The sequence below is a fragment of the Sus scrofa genome, chromosome 4, assembly GCF_000003025.6.
Source record: "Sus scrofa isolate TJ Tabasco breed Duroc chromosome 4, Sscrofa11.1, whole genome shotgun sequence".
Taxonomy (NCBI): Eukaryota; Metazoa; Chordata; class Mammalia; order Artiodactyla; family Suidae; genus Sus; species Sus scrofa.
The window spans coordinates 51,527,913-51,540,521 of NC_010446.5; the positions used below are offsets into that span (position 1 = coordinate 51,527,913).

The 12,609-nt window shown below is 34.7% G+C and overlaps 1 protein-coding gene across 7 annotated transcripts in view; it reads right to left on the bottom strand.

Moving 5' to 3' along the window:
• The window catches only part of LRRCC1 (leucine rich repeat and coiled-coil centrosomal protein 1), a 45,566-nt gene that overhangs the window by 2,869 nt on the left and 30,088 nt on the right, over positions 1–12,609 (bottom strand). For 5 of the 7 annotated variants that reach the window (XM_021089162.1, XM_021089163.1, XM_021089166.1 and 2 more), the window contains 9 exons: positions 12,333–12,537; positions 11,179–11,318; positions 9,204–9,405; positions 8,429–8,614; positions 7,205–7,379; positions 6,114–6,277; positions 4,350–4,558; positions 4,122–4,259; positions 1,450–1,585 (listed from right to left, as the gene is read on the bottom strand). In XM_021089162.1, the coding sequence (XP_020944821.1) occupies positions 1,450–1,585; positions 4,122–4,259; positions 4,350–4,558; positions 6,114–6,277; positions 7,205–7,379; positions 8,429–8,614; positions 9,204–9,405; positions 11,179–11,318; positions 12,333–12,537 (1,555 nt within the window). Of the gene's footprint in view, positions 1–1,449; positions 1,586–4,102; positions 4,260–4,349; positions 4,559–6,113; positions 6,278–7,204; positions 7,380–8,428; positions 8,615–9,203; positions 9,406–11,178; positions 11,319–12,332; positions 12,538–12,609 lie in introns of those variants that run through there. The other 2 variants (XM_021089165.1, XM_021089164.1) reach the window with 2 other exon arrangements.

Consider the following 12,609-nt stretch of genomic DNA (forward strand, 5'->3'; position numbering starts at 1 on the left):
CCCAGTGCATGTCCTTGTTTTTTTTTTTTTTTTTTTTTTTTTTTTGGTCTTTTTAGGGCCACACCCACACCATATGGAGGTTCCCAGGCTAGGGGTCGAATCAGATCTGTAGCCACTGGTCTATACCACAGCAGCAGCAATATCAGATCTGAGCTGCACCTGCGACCTACACCACAGCTCACGGCAATGCCAGGTCCTTAACCCATTGAGCGAGGCTAGGGATCAAACCCACAGCTTCATGGATACTAGTCAGATTTGTTTTCACTGAGCCACGACAGGATCTCTCAAATACTTTTTGAGAGCTCATTTAATGGTTTATTGTTAACCAACATTCTCCTAGGATGCTATGCACTCGATACTATTAATTTCTGCCTGAAACTCTGATACAATACTTGAGTGTACTACCAATATAACCATCCCTTTCTGTTTATTCCCTCTTCTCATTTCTAACACATATTTTCTAACTTTTTTCCCTTTAAAAACTAGTATTTCTCCTAATTTAAACGATCACCTCTATGTGATAGCTATAATTTTTTCATGAGTACCACGTTTAAACTTTGGTGCCATTTCTCTAACAAACACATTTTTTTGATATGACATGTTATTGGCAAAATGTCCAAAATCAAGCACAGTATTTTCCTTTCAGCTAAAGGTCTAATTTTACACTTTATTTAGTAATACCTAATGTATTCTTGTTAAACACTCAGTAGATTTTAAGAAGTATTACTTTCCTTTTCTGTTAAGTCTTTTCCTTTTCCAGTCACTGATTTCTGAATCTCCAGTCTTAAAGATATCTGTTTCTTATTACTATAAAGAATTAGGGAAAAACGGAAATTCATAACTGTCTCCTTATCTATGGAGGGGTCACACTGGAATCCTCTCTTGAGTTTTAAAATATATCTGGGTCTGATCCCCATCTTAGTGAATGAAAGTCTGAGGGGGAAGCTCATGCATGTATACTATTAAAAAGCTCCACAGGTAATTCTGATGTTTGCCTCTGATTTATCATCAACCTAAATCCATTCCTTTGTCAATGATTATTAAAATGATAAACTTGATAGTTTTGAATCCCATTTAACGATAAAACACTCCTTGAGAACTTGTTCAAGGAAGTGAGGGACTGTATTTAATATGTTCACACTCCCGCCCTGCCTATGTGTAACTAAAGGGGCTTCCGCTGAAACTGCCTAAGGATACAGCAGTTTTTATCCAGAGTTCATGGAGCAGGTGCACATCATGATCAAACTTATCATCTTGGTTTCATTAAATTACAGTCTACAACTAATCTAAGTATTACCAACAGTTTGGTCTGGCTTCATGATTGGGCAATATTCTTATCTATTTGGTTATTAAATCATGGTGTCTTTTCTCTTTGTAACTGTCAAAGATCCAATTTACTTAGCTATAACAATCAAATACTGATTATAAAGTGAATTTTACTAATAGTACCTTTAAATTCGCAGAATCAATATATTTCTGTTTTTCACTTGCCAGTTGTATTATCTCAGCTTGATGAGCTTCAACAATTGCATCAACTTGTTTTTTAAAGGCATCATCCATACTATGAAGCTTTTCCATTGCATCCCTTAAAAAACACAAAATCCATATATTTTTCTGTATATAAAAATTAGGATGTTTGTCTTTTTAGATGGAAACTCTTACATTCATATTTTAATGGAAGCAGAACTCCATTAAATAGCAAGGGCTCTATCTTGGGTACCTAAAGAAATAAGCAGTTCATCATCCAACAGAATCTGCTAGTAACAGAATGGAGTAGTAACATCAATGGAAGTTTGTTACACTTTTATACTCTGAAAGTTAGAGTACACTGGTTCTTGTTTATTTTGAGTCTAAGGATATGGTTCATAAACACCTTCACAGATGCTTTTATCAATCTTTTTTTCTCCATGTATTAGCTGTGTGATAATAATTTGAGATATGAATTCTACAAGCAGGGTCAAGCTTATCAGCATATATGTATGACTCCCTTATGTTAATGCTTAACAGATAAAACCTTACGCTAATAAACAAATTACAACAGTACTCACTTTTAGTGCTAAAAGTTTCTTATAGGCAAAACATCGATTCCTTTAAATTAAATATGAATAATTTTATAAAAAACATTAAGTCCATAATGAACAAATTTCCTGGTTTTGGCATAACCCATTGTAATAGTGGATTGAACATTGGGACCATGAGTCAAAAGTCTTTCTTTTGTTCCAGCTGCAACACTAGCTATGTGACCAATGGCAAATCACAAACTCTTGTCAACTACAAAACAAGATAACCCTGCCTGTTTGGCTAAACTCACAGAATTATTATATCAAAATAAGATGTAAGAAAAAAAAAGAACCTAGAAGTTCCCGCTGTGGCTCAGCAGGTTAAGAACCCGACACAGTGTCCATAAGGATGTGGGTTCAATTTCTGGCCTACTCAGTGGGTTAAGGATCTGGCATTGCCGTAAGCTGTGGTGTAGGTTGCAAATGTGGCTTGGATCCGATGTTCTGATGGTTGTAGCTGGCAGCTGCAGCTCCGATTTAACCCCAGGCTTGGGAATTTCCATATGCTGCAGGTACAGCCAAGAAAGAAAAAGAAAAAGAAGAAAGTAAAAGAATAAAAGAAAAAATATATAAAGATTATAAAAAACTATGCAGGAGTTCCTGTCGTGGCGCAGTGGTTAACGAATCCGACTAGGAACCATGGGGTTGCGGGTTCGATCCCTGCCCTTGCTCAGTGGGTCAAGGTTCTGGCGTTGCCGTGAGCTGTGGTGTAGGTCACAGACGTGGCTCGGATCCGGCGTTGCTGTGGCTCTGGCGTAGGCTGGCAGCTACAGCTCCGATTCGACCTCTAGCCCGGGAACCTCCATATGCCGCAGGAGCTGCCCAAGAAATGGCAAAAAGACAAAAAAAAAAAAAAAAAAAAAAAAAAAAAAAACTATGCAAATAAAGTCTGTTCTTATGAACCATAATCTACTTATTTTATTAAAATTCCATTAAATTAAAAATCAAATATACCAATCTTAGTCATAAAAACATTAATGTATAAAATCAGGCCTTTATAATCTTGCTATTAATAATATAATAAACAATGCAAAATAAGATTCTTAAAATTGTCAGGCTTTATGATTTTTATTAAATTTAGGAACTGCTAGTTGTATGAAGTGAGTGTTACTTTTAGGATCTAAAGGACTCCAAATTGCAAAGCTGTGACTGGTAGGAGGGAAAACTGCAAAGGGTTCCAAGCAAAGGTCCCTGTATTAGTGCTTGGTTGAAAAGCAAAGTGGGACAGGGTCCATTAGCAGACAAAGAAGTGACTATATTATCAATCAAAATTATCAATAATAACACTTTTTCATTTGTACTGATTTAAAATAAGAGAAATCAAATTTCTAGGTTCTATTAGATTTGATACAATGGGAATCTTCCTCTATGAGAGATTTCTGAGCCATGTTATCTATGCCATTCCGTCTCTTGACATGAGAACCAGTCACTAAACCATGCTACCTTCTTTTCAAGGCAGTCAACTTTGTAAATTATTTTAACAAGTCCAGTTATATGGTTTACAAGGTAAAACCCTCATTTCCTCTAGAGGATTTTATAAAATCCACACAACAATGGCATCCACACACACATTTTCTTCCCTTTCTTTAAAATAGGCGCTCATCCTCAGCTGCTACCTAAATTTGTTTTAGTTTCTTTAGGAGCTCACTGCCTCTGGAGGTCAAATGATTTCCTCCTCTAAACTCTACATTCAACAGCCAAAAACAATCACTAGATGCTTTCATTCAAACGGTTTAAAAACAATAATCACAGTAACAAAAACAAAATATTTATATAGCAATTACTATGTGTCAGGCACTATTTAAATGCTAAATAACACACACAAACCACACATGTACCTAAGTGCACATATATACAAAGTTTAAACCTCGCATCAAACATTAAGGTAGGCACTGATAAAGCCTTCATTTTACAGATGGAATGGAAATAAAGTACTTGGAAAATAACTATGTCTAACATGATTTTAACCCCCTTCCCTCTCACTCTCTCTCTACATATCTCAGCCATCCCCATTCAGTTTTGTTTAAAGATATTCCACATACTTTAGGACTTAATTCTTACTTTTGCAGTTCAATACTTTTGTCTCTTTCTGCTTTAAGTTTCCTTTCTTTGTTTTCAAAATTTTCTTTTACTTCTTTTACTTGCATTTCAAGATGACAGAGAAGTTCTCCTTTATCATGCCACTTCTGATTAAGTGTACTAATACAAGAAGAAATAATTTAAAGAAATTGGTTATATGAAATCATTAAGCCACATTTTATTTCTCAACAGGAAATACTGTATAATCACCTGTAAGCTTTTCTAATTTCTTCAAGTTCTAATTCCTTTACTTTCAACTGCTGTTTTAGTTTTTCTTTTCTTTCATTGTGTCTTTCTAGTTTCTCAATTACGTTATCCAGTTGTGAAGATTTTTCATCAAGTTGTTCTTGAGTACACTTTTGTATTTCAGTGATCTTTTCATGTAATGTTTTGATTTGTTCCTCTCTTTCCTGTAAACACTTCAATTAAAAAAAAAACCTTATTACTTTATTTTTATTAGTCTTATATGTCTCATTTCCTAATTAATTCTATATAGTTTAAAGTTATAATAAAAACTACAGATTAAAAATAAATTGAATGTTCAATGAATGTTTTAGAAAAAATTTATATAAATTTCCTTTTTTTTTTAAAAGGCTGAACCTGTGGCATAAGAAAGTTCCTGGGCTGGGGTCAAATTGGAGTTGTAGCTCCTAGCTTACAGCACAGCCATAGCAATGCTGGATTGAGCCACATCTGTGACCTATGTTGCAGCTGCAGCAATGCTGGATCCTTAACCCACTGAGCAATGCCAGGGATTGAACCCATGTCCTCAGAGACACTATGTTGGGTTCTTAACCTGCTGAGCCACAATAGGAACTCCAAAAACATTTTCTTTATCACAGTCAATAAGGAATAACACTACTATTTTTGTTTAATTGCCGTTAAGAAAGATACACTACACTTTGTATTTCGGTAAGTTAGTAAATACCAAGAGAAAATGAGTTGAAAATTTGAAAACTTTTCTTTTAAACTAAAAATCTAAAACTGAAAGTCATCGTTTTTCTGCTCCAATATATTCTTCATCACTACTCATTTCCTCCCAAAACTCTGCTCAGGGATTGATAAGGCACTAGTTCTTAGTTTGGAAGTACTTAGGTTAATCACAAGTTTTATACTAAGTATTGTTTTTTTTTTTTTTTTTTTTTTTTTTTTTTTTTTGTCTTTTTGCCATTTCTTGGGCCGCTCTCGCGGCATATGGAGGTTCCCAGGCTAGGGGTCGAATCGGAGCTGTAGCCACTGGCCTACGCCAGAGCCACAGCAACGCGGGATCCGAGCCGCGTCTGCGACCTACACCACAGCTCACGGCAACGCCGGATCTTTAACCCACTGAGCAAGGGCAGGGATCGAACCCGCAACCTCATGGTTCCTAGTCGGATTCGTTAACCACTGCGCCACCACGGGAACTCCAGTATTGTTTTTTAAAACAGAAAAAAGGCTTACAGTTAAAAAATTTAAATAATTTTCAGTTTGGCTTGGCATGTATGACAGTTATATTTGAAATTTTGCAAACAAGTGATCCTGTTAGTACTCTTTTCAGATAGGCCATTTTGAAGAAGTGGGTAAAAATGGTTTCCCTTGGGAACAAGCATGAATCTTTTACATTCTATTCATATAGTAGGTTTTGTCATAATTTCAAGAAGCAATTTAGCAATACTGGAAAACACTAGACAACGCAAAGCTTAAGTAAAATGTTAATTTTCTTAATGATTCCTAACCTTTTATGGACACTATTTACAACTGTTTCAAAGCATCATAATAACAGTCTCCATAAAATTTGGAGGTATAAGTCATTTCAAGTTAAATGAATGACACAGATCACTTTTAAAAGTAAAGAGGCAAACATAAAAGAAAACGTGATGTCTTAAATTTCACAACAATTAGGATTCATTGAAACAAATATTTACTAGATACTTTAATTCACAGATTTTCAAGCCTGCCAAATGCTCTCTTCCTAAAAAAAAACATCAAACTTACTTCTTTTAATTTTCCAATGGTTTCAGTTTGGTCGTCTATGATTTTGCACTTAATTCTTAGTGTGTCATTATCACGTTCACTTGCTTTTCGAAGAGATTCATTCTCTCTACATAAACTTTCAATTTGAGCCTCTAGTTTCCCACGATTTTGGGCTAGAGAAGATCCTAAGAAATAAACATCAGTAAAAAACTTAAGATCTTGGAGAATTTGCATTTTGTGAACATCTAATTTTACAATGTAGAACACGTAAAATAAAAAGATAAAACATGTATGACATGTAACAAAATATAACACGCAAATAAAAAAAGCTGAATAAAGAAATAATATATAAAACAGCACAAAATGAAAGAGGAAAGGAAAAGAGAACAAAAAGGCCTTTTAAACAACTATGGTTATTCAAACAACTAAAACTACAAATCATGAACAAGTAACTCAGAGACAAAATATTTAATGGGCCAAGTTATGCCATCCAAACAAACAAAAACATATTAAAGATTCCTATGTTGAATGGACACATGAACAATGTTCCATTTAGGCCAATATCTAGCTATTCATAACTTATAAAATCCCTATGAAGGCCTTGAAATAGTATATGTCTCTTGCTTTATAGTGACTGGAAAGGGAATGAAACTGAGGGTAAGTTTATAAAAATCTAAAGCAGTTTTCATTCATACACTATTTCACATTTCTCCACATATAACAAGACAAATGTTACCAATATTTATTGAAAAAAGAATGCTGTATATTGTACAAATAATTTAAAATCACTACATAAGAAAGATTGGTTTTCAAAGACTCAATTACAGCCCTGTAAAGATATGTTCAGAAATGTAACTAAATTATAGTTGGAAGAAAACCAACAGCAAAAAAAAAAAAGAGGTGTAACAGGTATAAACAAACTATTCCCAATTTCCTAAGTATAATCTCATTCTTGTTTGGCTGGCAAATGACCACATATTCTTCTGTATAAAGTGTCACCTTCTTTCTTGGTGTGTCTGGGTAGAGTTAAACCCTTCTTTTTCTAATACCCAGATTTGCTGGATTAGCAGAATGGGCTGTATTTTTCCCTTTGAAAATTTGAGGATTTTTACCCTGTTGTGCCAACTCATGTCCCCATACTTTTCTTTCTGTCCTTAAACCATAAATTAGTGATTCCTTGGCGGCTAGCTCAGAAATAAGCTGCATTTTTTCATGCTTGAGAAGTTCTATTTGAATACTCTTCTGCTTGTCATCTTCAATCAAAATTTCAAGTGTGTTGATTTGATTCTGTATACCACCAAAAAACATTGAAAAAAATGCAAAGTAATTATTACATTTAAGTGTTTATTTTCTTTTTGCATTTTATAATGAGAAAAATTATTTAAGCAAAAACAAAGTAAATGTTTTTAAATTTAACATTAGAAAATGTTTTAATTTTATTAAACATAAATGTAAGTCATGAAATAAAAAGTCAAATTTTAAGAGGCTACTCCTTCAAACACTCTGAATTTTATTTAATATCTTAATGAGCAACTATACGTCTAATACTCAAAATTTCTGACCAAGTATTTCTATCAACAGTCTAAAGGTTACTTACAGAAAGTGAGTCCTTTGGGGCAAAATACCACTAGTATTTTTTTTTTTTTTTTTAATAACCCAGTGTTTTATTATTACTTTCATTTTTTTTTCTTTTTTTTTTTTTTGCCTTTTTAGGGCTGCACCTGTGGCATATGGAGGTTCCCAGGCTAGGGGGTCCAACTGGAGGTATAGCTGCCGGCCTACGCCAGAGCCACAGCAACACAGGATCTGAGCCACATCTGCAACCTATACCATACCTCACAGAAACACCAGATCCTTAACCCACTGAGTGAGGCCTGGGTTCAAACCCACAGCCTCATGGTTCCTAGCTGGATTCATTTCCGCTTTGCCATGATGGGAACTCCAGCACTAGTATTTAAAATCGAGACAACAGGAATAATTTAAAAATTATTATAGTTAGGCATATATAAAAACAACCACTACTGCAAAATTAACAACCATCAACAATTCATATAGTATTTCCCAAACTACAACCATGTGTATCACTGTAAAACTGGCACCTATTTACTCAGTATGTGTCTTAAAATTCATTTATTTTACTTAAATACTATTTTAGTATAAGCAATGCAATCTGTGAAATCATGGTTTATCTCCTAGTTACATTTACTTTTCATGTACGTAAAAAACATATTTAATATTATCTAAAAGTTCATATTTGTGTACTGCCTAAAATCATCTCAATGTATTTGAGAAAATGATGTAACAAATTAAAAAGGAAATATGTTACACTATCTTACCTGTAAATTTGTTGCTGTTTCCTGTTTCATTTTAGAAACTTCTGCAAGTTTTGTTTTTTGTTCCTTCACCATACAGGTTAGATCTTTAATTAAAGAGGAAGACTCATTTTCTTTTCGTTGAGCCCAAACAAGAGCATGCTTGCTCTTTGCTAACTCAGTCGCAATATTTTCAAAACCATCTTTAACCTGTATTTCAAAATTGCATTATGAATAGCAGTTCTCCAAATATTTAGAAAATAATCTGTTTCTGGAAACAGCTTATTTCGTTCATTTTTAGACCAGTGTTTTAGCAAAAGAATAAAAATCACAGAAAACTGGCTTTGAAGGCCAGCCAGGCATTATGTGTTTGTGTTTTTCAGGACTCAACTCTTGCTACTGTAACATTTGCAAGAGCAGCCACAGATACTATATGTAAACAAGTGAGCATGGTTCAGTTTTAATCAACCTCTACTTAGAGAAATAGGTAGTGGGCCAAATATAGCCCAGAGACTTTAGTTTGCCAATCCCTGCTCTATGGTAACAGAAGAAATTCAGATTTCCCAATTTCTATTTAAGGGCTCTCTTTACCTGCTCATTTATACTTTTACTTAGCTTTGGCAAAAGCACTGAAGATTAGTTATTATTTATGTGAAGAAATAAAGTTCTAAGAATTTAAGTTTTTGTTTAAGACCATATAGCCAATATGTAAAGAGAGCTAGAATTCTAAAATGTAGTCCTCTTATCAAACCATATCTTGCTGATTGTTTTCAATAAAAAGCTAGATGCCCATTCTTACATCTTTAAATCTTCTGGCTTCAACAGTTAAAGCAATACGGAATTCATTTTCTAAATCCAGATACTGTTGATTCAATGCATCAATTTTGTCTTGGTATTCTTTTATAGCTTGCTCATGTTTTCTGTCTTCTTTAGCAATTTCTTTAGATAAGGCTTCCTGGAACTCAGCTTCACTTAAAAACTCCCGTGTTTCAAGGTCTTTCCTAGAATGAAAAACAAATAAAAATCACAGGATATTGTTTACCTGGAAAAAAAAACTTTAAAGGTCTTTAAATAGTTATTAAATATTCTATAGTCCCCATTGTTAAAGATCAGCCCCTCACTTTCAAACACAGAAAATGAGGCACGGGGTGGTAGATACAGAAATGAGTTCTATTTGATTGTGTATTCGGTGGTGATGGGGTTAAGAGCAGTATGCCAAATCTTAACTTCACTGAGATAGTTCAGAATCATTCCATGTATTCATCCTATGCATTCATGGGAGTCAAGATTCTGCCTCACTGCATATTCTACTTTGGTTGAGTCTTTGACATATAACAAATACAGTACTAGTGGTTGGTTAACTGAAAACATCAGTTACGGTGTGAAACTGTTCACCAATCTTTTGATATAGGACCAGGTTTTATTTTTACTTTTTTTAATTTAAATTTTTTTTCTTTTTCTTTTCTTTTTACGGCCACACCTGCGGCTTATAGAAGTTTCCAGGCTAGGGGTCGAATCAGAGCTGCGGCTGCCAGCCTACACCACAGCCATAGCAACACCAGATCTGAGCCACATCTTCAATCTACGCTCCACCCTGCAACAATGCCAGATCCTTAACTCACTGAGCAAGGCCAGGGATCTAACCCAAATCCTCATAGGTACTAGTTTCTTAACCCACTTGAACTGCAAAGGGAACTCCTGGTTTTTTATTTAAATGGGAGACCACTCTTCAGAGTTCTCCACTGTTTTTCTTCAATAAACCAAACCTATAATTAATACAAAATCCAATTTCCCGTTTTGGTTTCTTTAAATTAGAACAAGTTAAAAGATACCTGAAAAGGAAACTAAGTGGCCATTTTTAGATTTTTGTGATTATTTCCCCAAAATCTTTTTGTCTTTATTTTTTTTATTACAGTTGATTTACAATGTTCTGTCAATTTCTGCTGTACAGCAAATGCATATATATACACTCTTTTCTCATATTATCTTCCCTCATGTTCTATCACAAGTGGCTGGATATAATTGTCCTGCCCACACATAAGGCGACAATTTTCCCCAGAGCATCAGAATTTAATGTATACATTAAAATCGAATTTGTGTAAGGACAAAACCAAAACAGGTCTGAGAATAAACATAATTAACCCACAATAATCATACAATTCAATTGGTAGGGAAGTAAGCAGATAATTAATTAGCTGAATGTGTTAAAATTACTGTAGACCCCCAAAAACGGGGGTTGGCAAACTACAGCCCACAGACTAAATCTGGCCTGCTCTCCTTGTGGGGAAATAAATATTTATTTGAACACAGCTACACTCATTCATTTACCTACTGACTATGGCTACTTCTGTGCTATGAAGACATAGTTAGGCATGACCTGCAAAGCCTGAAATATTTTCTATTTGGACCTTCACAGAAAAAGTTTGTTGAGCCCTGCTTCAAAGGAATAAAAAATACTGATGATTTAACAAGTAGTTACTTGGAAGTCAATTAAAACAATTTTCTCTGCATTGAGCTTTTGATTGGGCTTGGAGAAATGCAACATGAGCTTCATTGTTATGAGCCCATATCTCAACCTCAAGAAAGTCACTGATTTACTTTTAAGCTACTAGTTCTTACTGTAAGATTGATTCTAAACCTACATAAACATGTATAATTCTGTCACACTTCACCACTGCTCAGTCACTGCTAGTCTTAGGGGCGTGGGAAGAGAACCAAGTAACTTTTCTATTGTTAAACATGCATATTTTCTTGATACATACAGATTTCATTACCTGTATTCTTGTTCTTTCAATGCAAGAAGCTCATGAAGTTGTTGTACCTGTTCCTTTTCTTGATGAAGAGAAGTTCTAAGTAAGTTTATTTCTCTATCAGCAGCTGCAGCTTTGAGTTCTACCTCTTGGATAAGTCTCATCTGAGTAAAATACATACAATTACAGTATTTAGATAATAATCTTCCCTGCTTCTCATTTCATCATTTCATTTTTTTTAGGGCCGCAGGTGTGGCATATGGAAGATCCCAGGCTAGAGGTCAAATCAGAGGTGCAGCTGGCCTATGCCACAAGCCACGGCAACATCAGATCAAAGCCATGTCTGTAACCTACACCACAGCTCATAGCAACAACAAATGCTTAACCCACTGAGCGGGGCCAGGGATTGAACCCACATCCTCATGGATACTAGTTAGTTTGTGTCCACTGAGCCACAATGGGGACTTCCCCCTTTTTTCTTTTTATGGCTGCACCTGTGGGATATGGAAGTTCCCTGGATAGGGGCTGAATTGGAGCCACAGCCATAGCAATACTGGATCTGAGGCACATCTATGATGTATGCCTTGGCTTTCAGCAACGTGGGATCCTTAACTCACTGAACAAGGCCAGGGATCAAACCACATCCTCATGGAGACTCCATTGGGTCCTTAACTCACTGAGCCACAATGAGAACTCCCTCTGCTTCTATTTTAATGTCAATTCCCCAAAGAAAAGCACCTTCTAAACAAGAGGACTTAGTGAATACATTTATTTTCAAAATTTATTAAATTAATAATGCTGTGGTCATATAAAGTGTAGTCTTAGAAGCATCAAACAAGCAACTCTTATTTGCACCACAGATCTTAGTGGAAATTTCTATTCAGAAAGCATGAATATAAAAAGCCTTCAAGTACCCCAAAGAGATTTTTAAAAATTGGCTCTTGCGAAACAGAAGCCTAACAACCTGCAATGTTTCCATCAACTCTTATAATTGCTTTGTGAATGTCACAGGCTTAATTCTAGAAATGATTCCATGAGTTAAATTACTGATACCTTTAAATTAATTTTTGCATATAGCCTAACACTTTTTATGTTCATTATATAATGACATAATTTGATTCAGGATAGAAGCTATGAATGTGTTAATTCCTGGGACTGATAAATTAAGAGAAAAATACCTGTGCTGCTTGTTGTTGCCCTTTTTGCCTCTCCATTTTTTCTAATGCTTTTTCCAGGGTTCTTAAGTGTCTAATGTGATCCTCTTGCTGATCTCTTGTTTTAATTAATTCAATAGTTAGTTTTTTAATTTCATTTTGAAGTCTGTGAACCATAATTTCGAGCTGTAGTTTGGAATTTCTCTCTTTAAAAATAATTTCCTTTAACCTAAAGCATAAATCAAATGTGGCTTTAAATATATTACACATGAAGAATGATAAAAACTGTATAAATGTTAAA